General features: G+C 39.3%; 1 protein-coding gene across 8 annotated transcripts in view; it reads right to left on the bottom strand.

Annotated features, from left to right (window-relative positions):
* LOC134202643 (diacylglycerol kinase theta) overlaps nucleotides 1-23663 on the bottom strand; it is a 164604-nt gene that overhangs the window by 63369 nt on the left and 77572 nt on the right. For 5 of the 8 annotated variants that reach the window (XM_062677662.1, XM_062677687.1, XM_062677672.1 and 2 more), the window contains 4 exons: nucleotides 16887-17885; nucleotides 4085-4234; nucleotides 3573-3709; nucleotides 3365-3477 (listed from right to left, as the gene is read on the bottom strand). In XM_062677662.1, the coding sequence (XP_062533646.1) occupies nucleotides 3365-3477; nucleotides 3573-3709; nucleotides 4085-4234; nucleotides 16887-17885 (1399 nt within the window). The remainder of the gene's footprint in view (nucleotides 1-3364; nucleotides 3478-3572; nucleotides 3710-4084; nucleotides 4235-16886; nucleotides 17886-23663) is intronic. The other 3 variants (XM_062677694.1, XM_062677697.1, XM_062677703.1) reach the window with 1 other exon arrangement.

A 23663-nucleotide genomic window follows, 5' to 3' on the forward strand; every position in this document is an offset into this window, starting at 1 on the left:
GAGCTTTAGGCGGTTTGCAGCGGATTTTCAATCAAGTTTCCCAAGTGTTTGATTTCCATTTGTCCCGAGAGGTAAATTTTATCCGGCGTAAATTTTATTGTTTTTTTAATGACAAAGCTTATTAGCTATATTAATGTGTGTTGCCATGACTTGACTATCTGTATGTTTTTATTATGAATATTGTATTATATTGTATCTCATCCATAACATCATTGGGGCAGCAACAAGCCTGTTGATGTAGAATAATAATAAACCAATAAACCTACAATACACTACGCGTCTCCACGCACTTTTCATAACAGAATTCTGATTCGCTGACGCGTGGTGCTTTGTTACCTTAGAGCTGCCGCCAGCGATGCCAGATTGCTTCAACATCAATTCCGTAGATTCGCTCAAAAATTTTGGCTGTCACTATTGGCGCTTTGATGTTGCATGAAGAAGAAGAAGCAGAAAGATGATAATCGAAAAAAAAATCCACGGGAAAGCATACAAAACACTTTTTAAACTAAAAATTCTAAAAGCAATTTAATTAAAAACGGTAAGCAGTACGGGGTTGGACTTTTCTCATACTGTGTATTAAGTGTAATATCACAATAAATTCAGAAATATTGTGTGTATTATACAGTCCAAACTCGTACTGCTTACCGTTTTTAATTAAATTGCTTTTTGAATTTTTGAGAAGAGTTTTAAAAACTTTTCGTATGCTTTCCCGTGAAGATTTTTTTTCTTCATGCAACATCAAAGCGCCAATTCCAACACTCCTTCACAATCCTATTATATACTCAATCCAGTTGAAACCCGAAATTGGGTGCTAGCGAAGTAGGATTTTTTCACAATCCGTACGTTAAACATAACTTCAGGAGTGGTGCGCTGAATAGCGCTTCGCGATATGAAAACAGCGCACCACTTCCGAAGTGGTGGATTGAGAATACAAAACACCACAGGACAGATCTCTAATTTTTCTCAATGCATAGAAATAACAACTAACCGTCCAAAATTTATAGTTACTGGTATTGTTATATTCTAACCACAGACAAACATCGCACAATTACTTTACAACCACCTTACGTGTATGCTGCACAAAATGAAGTTTAGTACAACAATGTTAACAGAAGGCGATAGTGTGAGATATACGATGCGTGCACCTCTGGTTGTGATTTTTTTTTATGGAAATCGCTACACGAAAAATTCCATTTATTCGGAAGTTTATCCAGTAGTTTATTTGGAATTTCATCTAGAAAATTCAAGGACAAAGCTCTAGAAGTATCCGAACGAGTTACAAAAGGAATTTCCAAAGTTTTGTAGAAGAATGTTCGACATTCAAAAGTCTTAAGAAGAATTTTCAGAGGATTTCCTGTAGCAACTTTCGAAGAAACTTCTGGAGAAATTTACTTCGAACTTTTCCGAAGGAACTCCTTAAAAATGTGCAATTACCGGCGGACTTTTTGAAAAAATTTTTGGGACTCCTGGAGGAGCTCCCGAAAGTATTTTTGGAGGAATTTACAAATGAATTATTGAAGGATTTTCCGAATTATAACTTGAGTTGATTTTCGAAAACTATTCCCTAACGAAATTCTGAGAGAATTGCTAAAGGAATTTCCCAAGGAGTTTCTAAAATAATTCCTTAGGGAACTTCCGGATGAATCCCTGAAGAGTTTTTTGAAGGAATTTACATTGAACAGTCAAATGGGAATTTCCTCCAGGATTTATAAAAATTGGCGAAAAATCAGAACAATTTTGGCGTAAGCAAACAAATTTGAGGAAAAAATATTCAGTTTAGTGGGTCGCGTGCACCATTGTGTCCCAGTTGAACTCCGCCAGTATAATTTTTTTAAGCAATTGTATATATGTAATAAAATGTTTAATAAATGTTTGAGCTGTGTTATGACTTGTGCAGTCAACAATCCAGACGACTGGGTTGAAATTAACTACGTTTATGGCAGCGTATTATAATTATCCCTCTCTATGTTGAAAAGGTTCCGGTAGTTCAATATAATGGTCCTTCGAGCCGGATTATTGGGAAACTATACGGTTCGAAGGATCAAATGTTGGGTAGCCGGCTTACCTTCGCTGACTTCCAACTCCACCTTCCTTTACTGACTTCCAACTGGTCGAAGGTGGATCCTAAATTCCACAAAGATTGCACAATGCACGCATGGCTGTTCAAACTTATCTTCAGGATTATAACACAAGAGCAAGAGTGTTATTCAAGAATTTAAATAGGATGTTCGATTTCACTGAATGAATTAGTTATTTGCAACAAGCTTCATGGATCATACACAAGAATTATTTTCAATGTGATTATTTTCTGGATTTTAGGCAGTGGTAATCTCGGTCAATGATCGACCAGAAAATTCAAGAATGTTTTCATCATCTACGATACTCTTCCCTTTCTCTTCAAATGGAAGCAAGACAGAAGTTCGAATAATTAGTATTATCTCCCTTTGACCTTTCGGAGACCAATTGGACATAACTTTCAATAAATATTTGTAACGTTCTTTCCTTCTAAATAGAAACCCATACCTATATCAGGAACTTATATATTGTTTACTCAACTTGATCTAAATTTGAAACCAGATCAATTGAAACTAAAAGTGTGCTAGTAAAAAATCCGTAGATTTCCGCAGAAATTTTCAAATTTCCGTAGTTTTATCTACGGATCCGTAGATCCGTAGAAAGCACTCAATTCCGTAGATCAACGGAAATTTCCTTAGATCTGGCATCGCTGCTGCCGGCTAAAAGGCGTTTTGCCTTATGAGTTTTCCGGCAACAACATATCATCACTTTTTATGGAAATATTAATATTATCAATATGATTAAGATTTGCTACAATTCTAAGATGGCGTCAGCTAGCTATATTGTTAACTGTTCCATGAGGCAAAAATACCCGTGAAAAATGTTACAGCTAAGACATTGGAGAATATTATTGGCTGACCTAGGGCATATTGCCTCCTCTTCCACTACGCATGGAATGGTCATGCGTCTCCATCATTTCAAAATGGGCAGTTAATAAGTTGTCGACCTTGTAACTGGCCAAAAATAATAAAATAATTTAAGAATGAATATTTGGCCTCATGTTCAATGTTGATTTTATGATAATGTGACCGTCGAAAATACGTTGAGGCCAACAAGCAAGAGCAAAACAAGTAATCCGTTTTATTCTTCACGAACCACAAGCTACGATCTCGTGTCTAATCTAATCTGTTATCTAATTTGCCATTTACCCGAATAAACAACAGATGCCGTCAGTGTTTCGTGACGAGGTATTTGATCTTTAAAACTGACGTGTTTTATGTCTGTTGATCTGTATTTACGAGAATATTATTACAACTTTGATACGACGTCAACGGAAACATAAACTTACCGAAATCGCAGATAGATGGCTGGTCGTTTGCCCTCGACTCGGTGCAGGTTCAGAACTGGCGTCGGATCCTGTAATCTTACTTCATCACCGTAAACGTCCGTAAGAAAAAATAGCTGAAAACATAAATATGTGAAGATGAGATCATTCGAACATTGTTATTGTTGTTGCATCTAGAGAATCATGAAAAGCGTGCACACGGACAACTCACATTTGAATCCCTGGCTATGTGAAAGGCCCTCAAGGCGGTGGTCAGTAATTGTTCTAACGAGCATGTTCTAGGTACGGTGATGGCTCTAAATATTTTTCTTCGATATGAACAGTTGCCGTCAAATACTTTGATTGTTTCTGTTGATTGTGCGGTGAGAAAAGAGTAAAATAATTTATCAAATCAATGTACGACACCCGTAAATGTGTTGGCATTGACACATGGGAGCATTCCCTAGACGTAGGTTGAAGGGTGGAGGAAACGGGGAAGTGTTCCATCACGGTGGAAAACAAGAAAAGTATAACTGTGTCTAAATTGTTTAGGTTACAAAAGTTGGAGAGAATGTGGAGTTGAGTATTTCTGGATAATGAAAGTCACTCACAATAACAGAGAAAGAGTGCAACTATTTGAACGCACATTCAACGTTCGAACCTACTGACGGTTGGGTCAGCGCTTGCAAACAGCTTCATGGTGTTTGGAGGGCAAGGAGAAGTGAGCAATTGAATGACACTTACCTTCATCACGTTCCTCCTTTTCCTTATCTTTCTTATCTTTATCTTTGTGCGCAGAATCGGGTTTAGAGTGAGTGCCAGAACTGCTCTCTGCCTTCTGTTGGTCATCGCAACGTGTGGGGTCTGAGTACATTTCTTCTGAGATGCTGCGAGCTGCTCTTGCGTGGAATCGGTGCCGTGCGGCGACAGGAGCATCAGGTAGAAAGAATAAAAGAAAACAAGGGAACGCATGAGTTGATCCAGTTTTTCGTGTAATCACGGCGCGCGGGTGTGAGTGAGAAAATGAGTGACAACGTGACACGGGGTGACGAGTGATGTATCGAAATGGAAAAAAGGAGATACATTTTTCTTGATTATCTTTTAATAATTTCTGGACTGTATTCAGAACGGAAACTTGCGTTCGCTAGTTAAAGAGCCCAAGCTTGCAGGTCCCCCTTGAATCCGACCCTTCATGGGAACGGTCATGACAAAGAGTAGATGTCCTTCAGTGGTCCCCCCCATCAGCGGAATTATGGTTGTTCGCTTTTTTGTGTCGTGCTCCACTATCCTGGAAAGTTCAGCTGTTGGGGGATGAAGATATGAGTGTGCGTGTGGCTTTGGAGATGCAGGATAAAAGGAAGCGCTAGCAAAAGCAGCATCAGCCTGGAGACTGAAGAGTTCGCAGGACTCTATGCTCGAGGCAGCAGAGAAGGATAAAGCAGTAAATTATCTCCCTTAACTTTATTGATTTTGCCTTACGGACTGTGACGGTGAAATAGAACTCGCGTAGCGATTGCTCTCACTCCCACGCATGCAGCTGATAGAAGAATAGAATACAACAACTGGTTCAGGTGCGCGTTTTACTTTTTTTTTCTATTTTCTACAATCTTATGACATCCAAGTTGTGTGATGTTGCAACTTTCATTTAAACTTAACATACCACATTCAAAAGGTTTTTTTTTAATTTTGGTTTATTCTTCGTCGTCCTTTACCTGGATCCTACACATCGAATTCAACAAGACATGAACCGAAAGCTACGACTTTATTTTCCAACCGAAAGAGCTAATTTGTGAGCTTACATTTATCGACGACGAAAAAAATCATAATATATAAGATCGGTTATAGAAATGAATATTTTGTTCGGTAAAATACTTGAGGAATGAAAATTAAATAACTATCTTTACAGACATGCTATTTGGGATTCTTCATATATTTTTCATCTTTTAAATGACGAGAAAAGTTATTGAAGATGAACAATTTTGTATAAGGCTGTAATAATCTAAGTAAAATGTCAGTACATGGTATGGTAATTTATGAACTTATTCCGTAAGTATAATACAATTTATAAATTTAAGTGAATATGTTTCGACGTTTTTGGCCAGATTTACAGATCATCGAGAAATGCAGTCACATCCAGGCAGCTAAATGAAAATATTTCAAAATTTGACAACTCAACAACTTCTTCCAAAAATTATCTGCGCAATATCATAGCTTAGTTCAGCTTAGACTGACTGTACGTACATGTCAATGGTTGGCCCTAAAAACAAAATTGCATCCATATCCATGAGAGAAATCTATATATAATACATTCTCTCATTTCATTAGTAATATATTAATGCAAATGATTGAGTATTGTTGATTAAAACAGAGCTTATAGCTGGTATGAAAGCCGATAGTTTAGACACATAGAAACAGACGTCTCACTTAGAACAAAATGCAATCAAAATCATCGTCACGGAATTATTATCGCCCAATTCCTGCCTAAATTTACTGTGTTTGGACAAGCGGCAACCAGATGGCTGTAGCACGTAAACGTCAAACACAAGAAAAATCGATGGAACTGCCATCAGTGGCCGATTGACCACCAACAAACTACTGAATCCACCGTTAGAAAGATGAACGATAGAACATGTGTTGAGTAAGACGTCTGTTTATCTGTGGTTTAGATCTAGACTATGTTTGTGTCGTTCTATGAAATCGTGTTTGGCTGAAAATGAGCACGGTGTCTCTATGGGATCAACTTATTTATCAAAAATTAGTATCTCTGAAACCACACGAAAATATGCTCTCCTCTTTTATATAGTGGGAAAACTAAAATGTTCTATCAGGGGATCTAGAACAATTTTTATTTTTATCACTATTTTTGGTGCAAACTCCATAGAAATCTCAAATGATAGCCAATTTAACACCCCTAAAATGTATGGAAAAATGACCCTCCTCGATAGAACATTTTAAACATGCACCTACGTGAAAGAGGAAAACCTATACTTTCGTGCGGTGGGTGTTTCAGAGGCACTGATTTTTTGAAAATAAGCCTCTTCGGACAAATACACCGTGGATAATTATGAAGATTGAAACCATTCATTTGGCCGAATTACGTTTAATTTATGGACTTTGGGAATCGCTATACCGTATAGAGACCACATCTTATTTAACCCTTTCAGGCATCACCACATCTTATTTAACCGATATTACCCAGTAAATTTGATATATTTCATATGTTTTCGTGATTAATAATCGAAAAATGACAAAACATTTTTTCGGGATGTACTAGATCATCCAAACTGTCCTTGAGTCCAGAACTTGCGATCTATAGTTACCATGCGAGCTTTTTTCGTCACTCCAAGCTTGGATATATATTCAACCATATCCATAACACATATTTTAAGACCAAGAGACATGGTCAGATGATTTTGGGATATCCTGAGTCATCCAAACCGTCCTTGAGTTCAAAACTTGCGATCTACAACCACAACTCTAGCTTTTTTCGTCACTTCAAGCTTGGATATGTATTCAACCCTATCCATAATATATTTGTGAAGATCAAGAGACATGGCTAGACGGTTTTGGGATTTCCTGGGTCATTCAAACTGTCCTTGAGTTCAGAAGTTGCGATCTACAGCCACGACACTAGCGTCTCTCGTCATTAAAAGCTTGGATATGTATTCAACCATACCGTCGTGCGGGGCTTCTTTTGACTTCAGGGGCTACTTTGGATTTTGGATTTTCTGAAAAAATTAGGCGAAAAAATACCAAATTTGAAACAGAAAGTTAGCATCCAACTATCAACAAGACACCCGAATGGTAATAATGGCGATTTGATAGTAATTTACGTTACAATTCTTGTTCCAAAATGTCCAAAGTAGCCCCCGATTTGTCAAAAGAAGCCCCGCACGACGGTATCCATAAAACATTCCTGAAGATCAAAGGACATGGTAAGATGGTTTTGGGATATCCTGGGTCATCAAAACCGTCCTTGAGTTCAGAACTTGCGATCTACAGCCACAGCAGTAGATCTTCCAGGTATCCGTAAACATTTAAAAAATTCGTACGTGCGACTTTAACGCTATCACAATGCGAACATGCTTTATACTGGCTTATAGTGCCGGGCTTTATAGCTTTATATTGCGGAAAAGGCGATATATAGTGCTAATGGTTACTTGGGGTTTCCGTCACTCAAAGCTCCAATATATCGGCACCTACATTTCAAAAGAGCGAAACTGCTTTTGAAAACAAAAGGTTCTTTGTTTTTGTAAACAAGAGGCTAATTTATGCTCATCCATGCAATCCAGCGCCGTTTAAGGTGAAGGTGGGTTGAGTACCAAAACAAAGCTTTGAAAGTATTGGTACAATAAAAACTGTCATATACTGTAGTAGTATTGGTGTCATATTTATAGAAAACATAAAAATTAGAAGGGTGGTTCATTTTGAATGAATTCCAGAAGGAATTCTGAATGAATTATAGGGGAATTCAGAATGAATTCCAGGATTTCAAAATGAACTCAGGGAAATTCAGAATGAATTCCTGGAATTCAGAATGAATTCCTGAAATTCAGAATGAACTCCTGGGGAATACAGAATGAGGTCTTAGGGAAATCAGAATGAAATCCGGGGAACTCAGAATGAATTCCTGGGGAATTAAGAATGAATTTCTGGGGGAATTCCGAATAAATTCCTGTGGGAATTCCGAATGAGTTCCTGGGAGAATTCAGAATAAATTCCTGTGAGGATTCAGAATAAATTCCTGGGGGATTTCGCAATAAATTCCTGGGGGAATTCAGAATGAATTCCTGGGAGAATTCAGAATGAATTTCTGGCGGAATTCAGAATGAATTTCTGGGAGAATTCATAAAGAATTCCTGGGGGAAGTCAGGATGAATTCCAGGGGGGAATTCAGAATTATTTCCTGGGGGAATTCAGAATTATTTCAGAATTCCGAATGAATTCTGGGGAATTCAGAATGAATTCCTGGAATTCATAATGAATTCCAGGCGGAATTCATAATGAATTCCTGGGGGAATTCAAAATAAATTCCTGGGGGAATTCAGAATGACTTCCTGGGAAAATTCAGAATGAATTCCTGGGGAAATTTAGAATGAAATCCTTGGGAAATTCAGAATGATTTCCTGGGGAAATTCAGAATTAATTCGTGGGGAAATTCAGAATGAATTCCTGGGGGAATTCCGAATGAATTCCTGGGGGAATTCCGAATGAATTCCTGGCGGAATTCCGAATGAATTCCTGGGGGAATTACGAATAAATTCCTTGGAGAATTCCGAATGAATTTCTGGGGAATTCGAATGAATTGCTGGGGGAATTCCGAATGAATTCCTGGGGGAATTCAGAATTAAGTGCTACGAGAATTCAGAATGAATTTCTGGGAGAATTCAGAATGAATTCCTGGGGTTATTTAGAATGAATTTCTGGGAGAATTTAGAATGAATTTCTTGGGGTATTCAGAATGAGTTTCTGGGAATTCAGAATGAATTGCCGGAGGAATTTAGAATGAATTCTGGAGAAATTTCGAATGAATTCAAGGAATTCGAATGAATTCAGGGAATTTCGAATGAATTCCTGGGTGAATTTCGAATGAATTCCTGGGATAATTCCGAATGAATTCCTGGGGGAATTCCGAATGAATTCATGGGGGAATTCCGAATGAATTCCGGGGGGAATCCCTAATGAATTCCTGGAGGAATTCCGAATAAATTCCTGGGGAAATACCAAATGAATTTCTGGAGGTATTCCGAATGAATTTCTTGGGGAATTTCGAATGAAATCCTGGGGAATTTCGAATGAATTTCTGAAATTCGAATGAAATTCTGGGAATTCCGAATAAATTCCTAGAAATTCAGAATGAATTCTAAAGGAATTCAGAATTAATTCCTAAAGGAATTCAGAATCAATTCTTGAGGGATTTGAATGAATTCTTGGGGAATTCAGAAAAAAATTCTGGGGAGTTCAGAATGAACTCTTGGGGTATTCAGAATATACTCCTGGGGAAATTCAGAATGAATTTCTGGGCGAATTCGAATGAATTTCTGGGCGAATTCCGAATGAATTCCTTGGGATGTTCCGAATGAATTCCTGGGGATTTCAGAATGAATTCCTGGGGACTTCAGAATGAATTTTTGGGGAAATCAGAATAAATTCCTGTGGGAATTTAAAATAAATTCCTGGGGGAATTCAGAATGAATTTCTGGAGGAATTCCTTATGAATTCCTGGAGGAAATCAGAATGAATTCCTGGAGGAAATCAGAATGAATTCCTGGAGGAAATCAGAATGAATTCCTGGAGGAAATCAGAATGAATTCCTGGAGGAAATCAGAATGAATTCCTGGAGGAAATCAGAATGAATTCCTGGAGGAAATCAGAATGAACTCCTGGAGGAAATCAGAATGAATTCCTGGAAGAATTCATTCTGAATTCCTGGAAGAACTCCGAATGAATTCCAGCAGAAATTCCTTATGAATTCCTGGGGGAATTCCGAATGAATTCCTGGCGGAGTTCTGAATGAATTCCTGGAGGAAATCAGAATGAATTCCTGGAGGAATTTAGAATGAATTCATGGAGGAATTCAGAATGAATTCCTGGAGGAAATCAGAATGAATTCCTGGAGGAAATCAGAATGAATTCCTGGAGGAAATCAGAATGAATTCCTGGAGGAAATCAGAATGAATTCCTGGAGGAAATCAGAATGAATTTCTGAAGGAAATCACAATGAATCCCTGGAGCAATTCCTTCTGAATTCCTGGGGAAGTCCGAATGAATTCCTGGAAGAACTCCGAATGAATTCCAGCAGAAATTCCTTATGAATTCCTGGGGGAATTCCGAATGAATTCCTGGCGGAGTTCTGAATGAATTCCTGAGGGAATTCTGAATGAATTCCTGAAGGAAATCAGAATGAATTCCTGAAGGAAATCAGAATGAATTCTTGAAGGAAATCATAATGAATTCCTGGAGAAATTCCTTTTGAATTTCTGGGGAAGTCAGAATGAATTCCTGGGGGAACTCCGAATGAATTCCTGGAGAAATTCCTTATGAATTCCTCAGGAAATTCCTTATGAATTCCTGGGGGAATTCCGAATGAATTCCTGGCGGAGTTCTGAATGAATTCCTGAGGGAATTCCGAATGAATTCCTGGAGGAAATCAGAATTAATTCCTGGAGGAAATCAGAATGAATTCCTGGAGGAAATCAGAAGGAATTCCTAGAGGAAATCAGAATGAGTTTCTGAAGGAAATCACAATGAATTCCTGAAGGAATTCCTTTAGAATTCAGAATGAGTTCCTGGAGAAATTCCTTCTGAATTCCTGGGGAATCCGAATAAATTCCTGGGGAACTCCGAATGAATTCCTGGAGGAACTCCGAATGAATTCCTAGAATTCCGAATGAATTCCTGGGAAATTTCGAACGAATTCCTGGGAATTCCGAATGAATTCCTGGGGAATTCGAATGGATTTCTTGGGAATTCCGAATGAATTTCTGGGAATTCGAATGAATTTCTGGGGAAATTCCGAATAAATTCCTGAGGGAATTCCGAATAAATTCCTGGGGGAGTTCCGATAGAATTCCAGGGGAAATTCCGAATGAATTCCTGAAGGATTTCCGGATGAATTTCTAGAGAAATTCCGAATGAATTCCTTGGGGAATTCCGAATGAATTCCTGAGGAATTCGAATGAATTCCTGAGGAATTCGAATGAATTCCTGAGGAATTCCGAATGAATACCTGGTGGAATTCGAATGAATTAATGGAGGAATTCCGAATGAATTCCTGGGAGAGTTCAGAATGAATTCCTGGTGGAATTCCGAATGAATTCCTGGGAGAATTCCGACTGAATTTTTTGGGAATCCTGAATGAATTCCTGGGGAAATTCAGAATGGATTCCTGGAATTCCGAATTAATTCCTGGAGGAATTCAGGATGAGTTCCGAATGAATTCCTGCGGGAACTTAGAACGAATTCCTGGGGAAATTCAGAATGAATTCCTGGGGATATTCAGAATGAACTCCTAGGAAAATTCAGGATGAATTCTTCTTGGAGCTCCTCCAGAATTTACTCCTGTAGATCCTCTTGTAGCTCTGCCAAATATTTCTCCTTTGATTTTCAGGAGCTTTTTCAAGGTTTTCCGAATGGGAATTCCGAATGAATTGCTGGGGAATTCGAATGAATTCCTGGGGAATTCAGAATTAATTGTTACGAGAATTCAGAATGAATTTCTGGGAGAATTCAGAATGAATTCCTGGGGTTATTTAGAATGAATTCCTGGGAGAATTTAGAATGAATTTCTGGGGGTATTAAGAATGAATTTCTGGAGGAATTCTGAATGAATTGCCGGAGGAATTTTGAATGAATTCCTGGAGAAATTTCGAATGAATTCCAGGGGGAATTCCGAATGAATTCCAGGGGGAATTCCGAATGAATTCCTGGGGGAATTCCGAATGAATTCCTGGGGGAATTCCGAATGAATTCCTGGGGGAATTCCGAATGAATTCCTGGGGGAATTCCGAATGAATTCCTGGGGGAATTCCGAATGAATTCCTGGGGGAATTCCGAATGAATTCCTGGGGGAATTCCGAATGAATTTCTGGGAGAATTCCGAATGAATTCCTGAGGGAATTCCGAATGAATTCCTGGGGGAATTTCAAATGAATTTCTGGGGAATTCCGAATGAAATTCTGGGGAATTCGAATAAATTCCTGGGGAATTCAGAATGAATTCCTAAAGGAATTCAGAATTAATTCCTAAAGGAATTCAGAATCAATTCTTGAGGGATTTCCGAATGAATTCTTGGGGGAATTCAGAACGAATTTCTGGGGGAATTCAGAATGAATTCCTGGGGGTATTCAGAATATACTCCTGGGGAAATTCCGAATGAATTTCTGGGCGAATTCCGAATGAATTTCTGGGCGAATTCCGAATGAATTCCTTGGGATGTTCCGAATGAATTCCTGGGGGATTTCAGAATGAATTCCTGGGGGACTTCAGAATGAATTTTTGGGGGAATTCAGAATGAATTCCTGTGGAATTCAAAATAAATTCCTGGAAGAATTAAGAAAGAATTTCTGGAGGAATTCCTTCTGAATTCCTGGAGGAAATCAGAATGAATTCCTGGAGGAAATCAGAATGAATTCATGGAGGAAATCAGAATGAATTCCTGGAGGAAATCAAAATGAATTCCTGGAGGAAATCAGAATGAATTCCTGGGGGAATTCAGAATGAATTCCTGTAGGAAATCAGAATGAATTTCTGAAGGAAATCACAATGAATTCCTGGAGAAATTCCTTCTGAATTCCTGGGAAGTCCGAATGAATTCCTGGAAGAACTCCGAATGAATTCCAGGAGAAATTCCTTATGAATTCCTGGGGAATTCTGAATGAATTCTGGCGGAGTTCTGAATGAATTCCTGGTGGAAATTCTGAATGAATTCCTGGAGGAAATCAGAATGAATTTCTGAAGGAAATCACAATGAATTCCTGGAGAAATTCCTTCTGAATTCCTGGGAAAGTCCGAATGAATTCCTGGAGGTACTCCGAATGAATTCCTGGGGATATTCCGAATGAATTCCTGGGAGAATTCCGAATGAATTCATGGGGTAATTCCGAATGAATTCTTGGGGAAATTCTGAATGAATTTCTGAGGTAATTCTGAATGAATTCCTGGAGGATATCTGAATGAATTCCTGGAGGAAATCAGAATGAATTCCTGGAGGAAATCAGAAGGAATTCCTAGAGGAAATCAGAATGAGTTTCTGAAGGAAATCACAATGAATTCCTGGAGGAATTCCTGTAGGAATTCAGAATGAGTTCCTGGAGAAATTCCTTCTGAATTCCTGGGGGAATCCGAATAAATTCCTGGGGGAATTCTGAATGAATTCCTGGGGGAATTCTGAATGAATTCCTGGGGGAATTCCGAATGAATTCCTGGGGAAATTTCGAACGAATTTCTGGGGGAATTTCGAATGAATTCCTGGGGGAATTCCGAATGGATTTCTTGGGGGAATTCCGAATGAATTCCTGGGGGAATTCCGAATGAATTTCTGGGGAATTCCGAATGAATTCCTGGGGAATTCCGAATGAATTCCTGGGGAATTCCGAATGAATTCCTGGGAAATTCGAATGAATTCCTGAGGAATTCGAATGAATTCCTGGTGGAATTCGAATGAATTAATGGAGGAATTCGAATGAATTCCTGGCAAATTCGTTGATAATTCTGCTTCATCTTTCTAGAACATTTTCACCATTAAAAACGTTCACCGATTAATTAGTAGCCATAGTATCCACTTACCCCGTATTTTCACTTGCCCCGGGGTACCTTAACTAGCCCTGATGCCTAAGGGGGGGGGGGTAATTTCATCTTGCTTCTCAGCGATTCCGACGGGAATCTTCCAGAGATTCAAATGAGAATCTTTTAGATGTCATTCATCCTCCAGGATTACCGACGGGGTTTCCGTAAATAATCCTCCATTGATTCCGAAGGGAATCTTTCAGGGATGTTGAAGCAAATCGTTGAAGCAAATCATCAAAAGATTTCAAAGCAAATCGTCGAATTGTCGAGGGAGTCCGAACTAAATATTCGAGGAATTCCGAAGCAAACCGTCGATGTATTATGATGCGAATCGTCGAATGAATTTCGAAGCAATTCGTCGAGGGATTTCGAAGCAAATCATTGGAGGATTCCGAGGCAAAACTTCACTGCGCTTATATCAAACGTAAAGAAAAGCCAAAGTATCGAAAACATTAGCACCACGAATAGTATGAGTAGAGTAGAGAAGAATAGCCGTTGACTGAAAATATCATCCCGACGACACTTCTCTACTGCGTATCATGTGGAGATTGGATTAGCTCCATCCTCGTTTCTCGCAACGCGGTGTTTGCATCAGTTGGCAAAAGACGAAGGCGATCATCATCCACGAGCGAAGGTTGCGATCGTCAACGATTTCTACGTCTATGATTACATCGGGGGTGCGGATTCAGTGCAGGAGGTCATATTGTTACGGCAGGATTTGGAGTAGCTGATGCCTAAAGGAGGTTTTAAGCTATGAAAATGGGTATCCAATGCTGAAGGTGTGTCTATCCCACGATTCAGGAGTAACTTATGTGGAACATGTGTGCTGCTAGGGTTGCTAGTCCAGTTTCATGTTTTTTCGGATGCTTCGGAGGCTGTACACGCCCGTTCATATAAGCCCGTTCGATTGACCTGGTTGGACACATCAAAGTGGAGCTGTTAGCAGCCAAATCCCGACCAACCAGTCTAAACAAGATGACTCTAGCGAGGCTAGAACTTTGCGGTGCTCATCTGGGCGCAAAACTGTATCATGCTACCGTCAAAGCTTTGAAGATGGAGGATACCGAAACTTGGATTTGGTCAGATTCTACCTTTGTCTTGCCATGGCTCAAATTACCGCCGTATGTTGGACCAACTTTCGTTGCAAATCGCGTTTCACACATCCAGGAGCTAACGAAAGGACACCGGTGGAACCATTTTAAGGGAGTTGAAAATCTAGCCTACCTCGATTCATGAGGAGTGATGCAGAAAGTCAACAAGCAAGTCGTCAACAAACAGCGCTTATTTCGCGGTCCGTACTGGTTGTCTTTACTGGAATACTGCTGGAAGAACTGCTGGAGAAGAAGAAAAACGTTTTGGTTGTGGTAGATCCCTAAACTTCCTCAATCCCCATCCGCTACTAGATCGATACTCCTGCAACTGGAAGCTTCTGTAGATCGCCGGCTATTGTAGATTCATCAGAAGTTGGCAAGCAACAGCACCGTGCCCCATGACACTGGAACTCACCGTTGCGGAACTAAAAGAGCCAAAATGCGCATTAGTACGCTGTGTGCAACGGGAACCTTTTGCTGTGGAGATCAAGGCTCTCGCCAACCATCGACTTGTTCCTGCTTACTCGTCACTGAAACTCCTTCACCCTTTTCTGGATCAGCTAGGCATATACTTCGCGTTGATGTTCGGCTGAAACTAACTGGTGAGTTATATTCCGTTTGGCACCACATGATTCTCCCCAGTAATCATTCGTTTACCCGACAAGTAGCAATCGCATACCACAAAATGGCACTTCATTCTGGCCCCGCTTCGGCAAGAATACTGGCCGTTACGTGGTAAGGCATTGGCAACTCACACATTCCGGAACTACATTTGTAGCTTCCGAAGCAGCCCTGTCCCGATATCCCAACTTCCAAAACCCCATACAGCACCCTCTCGATCTCGCCCCTTCGCTGTCACTGGCCGATGACATACTCAGGCGTGTGCGTGCGCGAACGCGTCCAAGACAAAAGAATTTCTCTTGATGATATTCGGTTTTACGAGTGCTTGGACGCGCGCCGCATCGCTCGACGCGTCAGTATGTCATCGCCCACTGGCGTGGATTACTCCAGGCCAGTCTACCTTAAGACTGTGCATCGCCGAGCAGCAGCAAAGAAGGCGTATATCGCCGTTTTCGTGTGCTTCTGCACGAAGGCGGTCCACCTCGAGCTGGTTGGGGACCTTACAACTTCGGCTTTCCTCGCTGCACTGCAGCGATTCATTTCTTCACGTCGAGGTCTCTCTTCCGAGATCCACTCAGACAATTGGCTCAACTTTAAGGGTGCCAACAAACGTCTCCGGAAGCTCTACGATCTTTTGCGCAAGCGCAATCTAGCCAATTTCGGCGGCCTTTGGAAAGCTGTAGTTAAATTTGCCAAGGCGTCCCTAATTCGAGTGTTGGCTAAGCAAAAGTTGTCATTTGAAGACATGGCCACAGTTCTCACTCAAATCGAGGCCGCGATGAATTCCCGGCCGCTCACACCGCCATTCGAGAATCCCGACGAAAAGGGTGTGCTCACGCCAGGGCACTTCCTAATCAGCTCTTCCTTACTTACGATTCCTGTTAGGGGAAACTGGGGTAATATGCACCCCCGGGGCAAAACGACCCTTTGGAGTTTTTGAGGATGTTCTCGGCAGTTTTCACAGAGTTTTTAGTACGGCGCATTTAGTTCGAATCTCGAACTACCAATCCAGCAGTAAACATTGCTTGGAATTAGTCTGAAACACCACTAAAAATGTCAAAAGGTCGTTTTGCCCCGGGGGTGCATATTACCCCAGTTTACCCTATAAATGGCAAAGCGCGGTAAAAATATGATTGAGAAAAAAGGTAGAAGGTGAATCATTGTTGACTTTCGAACTAAAATTGGATTTAATCTGTGTCTTGTTCATGTTTTCTGTGTACCTTTGCTTTGATAAATTATTTAAAACCATAAACAATAACATAAATATTGAAATGTTTTTGTTCTATTTGGTTACTAAACTAAATCGAGTTATCGTTAGTAGAATTACCTATAAAGAGATCTCACTCGAGTGTCAATTTTTTAAGCAATAGCGATGACAGGCATTGTTAGCTGATTAGGGCGTTTACGCCACCATTGTATTAGCCAGTTAGAAACACACTCAAATAAGGTATAACAAAAATAGAAATAAAATCTTTACATCAACACCAAAGCTCAATCAATCAATCAAACAAAATCAATAAAATGTAATAAAAAGAACAACAAATCACCTCTTCGATGTCCCGTTTTGCTCCATCCCATCGAGCACTTGCGCATCCGACGATAGATTCTACCAAGCAGATGACCTCGTCGTCGATTTCCTTTCTCGGCGTCGTCATCGTTGTCAGTCCGCCCCTTATCCGCCGACGTCAGCCCCACTTTGGGAGCATCAGTTTCACGAGCATTTAATTTAGTACTTGCATCGCTAACATCCTCCACCACCACCACGTCAGCGTCGTCGTCGTCGTCGTCGTTCAGTTCAGGTGGAGAACCTATGACAGTATTTCTTTGGCCGTACTCATAGCCGTAGCCGTCGTTGTCGATGTCCTCATCGATGAACACAAAACTACTGACGTCACCGTAGGATAGCACCCGCCGTTCGCCAGTGTCTTTTCGCCGAAGAACCGCGCCATCCTCCTCCTCCTCGTCCGGGTTGTCAACGTCCCCTTGGTGCTGGCCGTTGCTTCTGGACCCGTGCCAGTGCACGCCGCCACTAATGATTTCCTCGTTGGGGATTGTTATCGCGGAAGCCGTGGCCGAGGTTGATGCTGACGTCACCGGTGAGCCGACTTTCAGCGTCGACAGCATCGGCGATGGACACCCATAGGACGACACGTTGGACGATCCATCACAGAGCGGCGAATGGCGGAGACGATCCTTGGGTCGGTCCTTTGCCCGCAGGAATGGCAGCATTTTCAGCCGCATTGGAATGCTATTGCTTTGGTCCTGGAAGGATTTGCTCCTCGTGACGATGGCGTCTTTCGGGGCAAGCTTGGCCCGTCGCATCGCCGGATGGATTAGGTTTCTGCTGGGCATGGGTTTGAAATTTTCTTTCTCCGCCGTGTCGAACATGCTGCCGTACGTTGGCAGATCGGTGTCGCTGGGGAACCGTGCCCGGCTGGATTCGCTGTCGTCACCGTCATCGTAGAAGGTGAACACCGGAAGATTGTGACGGTGGTAGTCCGTTCCGTTTTCGCAGAATTCGTCCATGCCGATGGACCACAGCTCCGCTGGTGTTGGGCGATTTTCGCACAGAGTTAGTGTTTTTTTGGCAGCGACATCGAGAAGCACGGTTTTTTTACATTGATAGAGAACGTTTGCATTCGTAGAGAAGTTGGTGGGACATACATTTAGAACCGAAAAGGGTAGGTGGTACATACATAAAAATAAAAGAGAGATGAAAAGAAAACGAATCAAATTATAAATCAACATCAAAAGGAGAAGGGGATTTAAATAATTGATAAATGCTGAAAGCAGGTTCGCAGCTTTGAACATGAAATGCATGGCTGAATGATTGCACTCGATTGTTTTAGGAAGCTCGTGTGTGGTGAAACGATTAGGAGTTAATTGGTCCGGTAGGACATATTCCCCATTTACTCTAATTTATTTATACATTTCGTATTTTACTGGAATATTTTTTAGAAAAAAAAAAGTTGTTCTACAAGCAGAGCCGTAGCGTGGATTCCCAGCGCCCTTGGCGAAATCTTGAATGGGCGCCCCTTTCTTACTAAAGAAATCAAAATGTGCAATATTTCACATTTTAAGAGTAATTTAGATTTAAGTAAAGTAAGTAAGAGGTTTAGTGGACTTATGATCTTGCAATTAACAGTCAATATTTGGTAGTATGTAGATTACAGCCCCAAGAATTTTTGAGATATTGACTACGTAAGAAGTCGTATGAATTTCTAGATTTTCGTATGGAATCTGTAAAAAAATGCTAGAAGGGGCTGAATGATCATTAAAATTACTGAAAGTTCTTTATTCATGAATCTTTCCGCTCCTGTCCATTGAAGAAATAAAGGTTCAAAATAATATTTTGCATATTTTCTTTATGATTTCTGTAACCTATGATCGAATATTAATAAACCAGTGAAAACCATTGAAATTCATGTCTGAAATATTCAAGTCAAAAAACGGGTTTTCATAGGCCTACACCTTATTAAATCCAACTCTGAAGTATGTCAATCAAAGATCGCAAAATGGACAAAGAAAAACTTTGTAGTGAGTCTGTCGGTAATTTGGATCTAGTTAGGTCTATAAAATTCAACGCTGGATATAAAAAAAACTACTGGAATAATTGATTGATGATTGTAATCGCCATCGTACCTTCTCAGATCGATTTTGTGAATGGCTGTTGGGAAAATAATCCAATGGCCGAAATTGCCTTCCGAAAATTGCTAAATATGTAACAATTGCAAAAATTGCAGATGTTACATGTTCAGCAAAGCTGTTAGATGGCATTATTTCAATTACACACCCTCGTTAAGAGTTCTTTAATTATTTTAAGCTCCAGTGAAAAAATAAATAAATTTAATGCCCATCGAATATTGGATTGGCTCAATCGTATGAGTTTCTGGTTTGCTGGAATCGAAAATGTTGCTGGGTCAAATGCGGTCATTATGATCTTCTTTCGGATTTTTTTTAATGATATTCGCAAATTTATCTTAAACTAGCAGAACGTACCCTGCGTTGCTCGGATTTTGCCGTTCTAAATGTCAATTTATGAGTTTTTTTGCGACGTCACACTCTAGATCATTTTTTTGCGCGATCGTATTGGGTTTCCTCACAACTTGCCCCAATATTGAATTTTCACAATGTTTCAACTTATTTCTTGAATTTCACTAACTCTTTGTATGTATAAACACAGCTGAGCCCAAGACGCATCGTTTAGTGAGAAAATCTTGTAAATCGGTCAATCCGTTCATGAGCTATATTGCCTCAAAGTAAATGCAAACTCATTTTTATATATAGAGATTTACTCTCGGTATGATGGATATGGATTTAGCTATGCAAAGTTTATTATGGATTTAGCTATGCAAAGCAAACAACCAAAAAAAATCGTATAAAATGACGCGAAGAACAGCCTATGACATAAAGAAGGCAGAATTATGCCTAACGTACATTATGCCTATCGTCCGTTATGCCCAGTGAATCAATATTCGAGCAACGCCTAACAATATACCATTTGTCATCAACAGAGTTTGTTACTGACAAACGCACCTCGCAACAAGCCTTTATACGAACCGAACATAATATGACAAGAATCATTTGCCATGCATGCTCGATAATACGATGCTATTTTTGTAATCAGAGATAGATTCTCGAATATTTCCATAATAGCAGAAGCTAGTGCTGTAGAGATAATAAAAAATAACGGGATGTAAAGTTGCTTCAAAATTGTCTTCTTTTTTGTTGCTGACAAAAATGTTCGGATCTTTGCCATTATTATCTCCGACAAAAACAAAGCTTTGTCGTTGGTTCTCTTTTGTCGCTTGTTTCGGCATGCCCATCAAAGAAAAATTGATTCCCTGGTTATGCCTAACGTCCTTATGCCTAACGTCGTGGACCCATCAAAGAATCTTTTGGGAGCTCATAATCCCTTACGGGCCAGATTGAGAGCGGAATTTGGTTCCGGTGTTGAACTTAGTCTGTAGATTAAAAACACCTTAATTAAAGACTAAAAAAAGAGCGGAATTTGGGATGTTTCTGGTTCCCCAGATTTCAATAAAACTGTGGAGGTTTGGACAAAAACTTTTTTGCTGTTGTCTTCTAATAATCCTATTAATGATTTGTTATAACTTCTAAAATTTTTAATTAATCGCATTTGCAGATTTCATCAATTTCTATTTTACCCATGGAAAAACTTTAGAGTATAAAAAGTAATCTTAGAGCACTTTTGGGTTTATCTGAAGTCCTGAAGAATAATCAGTAGACTATCGCTTAAGGATCCCAGAAACCTCTATTAATGTTGTTTAGACTCTGATTAACTTTATAGTTACCTTGCTAACACACAAATTCTTTCCAGTCAATGATTTTATATGACTAACCATAATCATCGATAGGACACAGTGTTGGTAAAATCACTCATAAATCTCAATCAACGAGCGCTCCCGTGCGAACGAAATCGTCTGCGAATTTAAAGGAATGCATCACGCTTGAATTTTTCATGCCAGAACGCATCATTTCACTCATTTGCCAAAAAATCATTTTGGTTTAAAAACGGATTTGAAATCAATTTGGGGCAATTTATTACTTATACATAAAAGAGTGTCTAATATTTTATGCGACAAACGTCAATTCAATGTTTATAACGAAGGAGAACAAAAGAAAACCTACGATGATTCAAATGCAGGGCTGGTAGCGATGAATGCCATTCAAAATAGTGACTTAGTGACCAACGATGACTAAAAAAGTGACCAAATATTGACTTTTAGTTTCAGGAAAAGTGACCAAATAGTGACTTTTACATAAAGTTTCTAACGAGATAGTGATCTACAAGTTGCATTAGCATTGTTACGGTGTAATTCATAGATTGAAAATTATGTAGCGATACTCATATTTATCCTTAATCCTTATCTAGAATGCTATCATAAATCAAGAAAAGACGTAAACTTATAAAAAATAAGAACACGAAGATAACTATTACGCCTATCTTCACGGTAACCAGGAAAAGAATGGAACTTAGCAAGATATCATCGCCTTAGCGACAACATCATAAGTACCACGGAGTTGGATATTGGAGAAGGTATTCGTTCGTTAAGCCAGAAGCTTGTAGTTTGACCATGATAAATCATATTTAGTCACACCACAAAAAAAGTATATATCAGTCGTCACGAAAAAAAAGGAAGTTAGTTACAAGTTTATAATTTCAGCAACGATTTTGAAGCAATTACAGCCTTGTGGTAATAATGTTTAATATAATAATATGAGCTCAAAGTTTTCCGTGAAACTGCAAAAATAATGATCTAGTTGATTCCTCCTCCCTCCTCCTTAGCCGTGCGGTAAGACGCGCGGCTACAAAGCAAGACCATGCTTAGGTTGCCTGGGTTTGATTCCCGGTACAGGGAATCGAACAGACAGAGAATTATAAATCTTTAGTAGTTAAAAACTTAAATAAATTAAAATAATGAAGAAATTTTTAAAATACGATTTTTCCAGCAATAGGTAGATTTTTCCAATAACAGTAGGAGCTTAAAGTGGGTGAAGGAGTTGACAATGCAATACGCGTCTCCATGCACGGCTCATACCAAAATGCTGATCCGCCGATGCGTGTTGCGTTGTTCCCTAAGAGCTGCCAACTAAAAGGCGGTTTGCCTCATGAGTTTTCCGGCAACGTAACATAGCCCATTTTTTTAAATGTTATTATCAATATAATTGAGATTTTATAAAATTTTAAGATGGAATCGGCTACCTATATTGTTTAACTGTTGTATGTTGCATGAAGAACGGTATTGCTAAGACATCAAAACAGTCTTTGCTTAGGTAGGGTCGGCCAATCCTTTCGATAGTTTTTTATGGATATTTGTATAAATTTCGTGTGACTAAACTTGGTCTCTGTAAAAATTCTTAATAGGAAGTTAATTTAATGCAACTTCAACTGATTGAAACTCACAAAGTTGCGGATAGTTGCAGCTGCAATGCACATGATTTCATAGGGTACACCGAAAACAACGATTCTGTTGATGTTTTAGGGTGGAACTCGTTGGAACTATTTTCTGAGCTCCTAATTACTTTAAGTTTAAGAATCTTTATCGATTAATATTTCAACGAATTTAACATTTCTGTTTCTAGCATACAACGTTTAACTTAACTGATTTTTGTTTGGAATACAATAATTTTTGCTTAATATTAGATATTTGATTTACGAGTTGTGGCTTCGTGCAGTAAAAAATCTGTAGGAACGTTTTTATGGACCTTGTTATTTAAGGGAAATTTCTGATTGATTTATGTGGTTAGGCATTCATATAAGTTTTTAAGCATATCGTGACACATGTGACTGTTCTCTATGCTTCCAACATACGTTTACAAAACAGGGACTCTATACAAATACTTTTATGTGCATAATATGCTAGAATATGAATTTTCAAAATTTATTTCTTGTCTATGAGTTTATGACCTTTTGTGGTTGGTCCGCAACTTTTTACTTATGGTAAAAACACTGTCTAGCCTGGCTTGTGCCAGAATTACTTTTGACAACAATCATAAACAATTTTAAAGTACTTTATGTCATATTATCGCTCATTATTTTCCCTGACACAGAGAAACCTCGCTCGACATCGGCGTTGGCATGTGATGCAGCTAAAGCTGTGTTCACTATATTAGTTACAGGAATAAATTTATGTTTATCTGTAGCAGTTTCAATAAAAAAAACTGGATTCTACACTACTTAATTCTGTACTCTGTGCTCTAGGTCAGAAATTCGTATTTTAACAAATTCCATTCGTAAAGAGCAAGATCATAGTTGACCTGAATCGAAAGTAACCTGGCGATTCTCACAATACACCTCCGGAAACAATTATAAAGCATTCGCTGATGTTCATACAAACGTTTGTGGATCAAAGTCTTAATTTCTAGCGATTCAATTGAGGACATTTTTGGCATCCCATTTTGGGTGTACACTAGGCGCTTTTATACTTCAAATTTATACATTGCTACCAGATTTACATTCGATTCGGTTGATAATAAGAGTAGGTACAAATGATTTTTATTTTGCCTTTATTTTCTAATAGGCGGTGCAAAAATAGTGACTTTAGTGACCATTTTCCGAAAAATAGTGACTTTAGTGACTTTTGGATGCAAATAGTGACTTTTTAGTGACTAGCCTCAAAATAGTGACCAAGTCACTAAAAAGTGACTCGCTACCAGGCCTGCAAATGGATGATTCAACTCATCCATGAGTTTTTAGGTGCTGAGTTGGGTGCGTTTCAACTCAGGCTTGATTTGAATCATCCATGAGTTTTGAGATTTTGAGTTTTACCAACACTGATAGGACTACGATTTGACTGTCC

This window comes from Armigeres subalbatus, chromosome 1 (genome assembly GCF_024139115.2).
Source record: "Armigeres subalbatus isolate Guangzhou_Male chromosome 1, GZ_Asu_2, whole genome shotgun sequence".
Taxonomy (NCBI): domain Eukaryota; kingdom Metazoa; phylum Arthropoda; class Insecta; order Diptera; family Culicidae; genus Armigeres; species Armigeres subalbatus.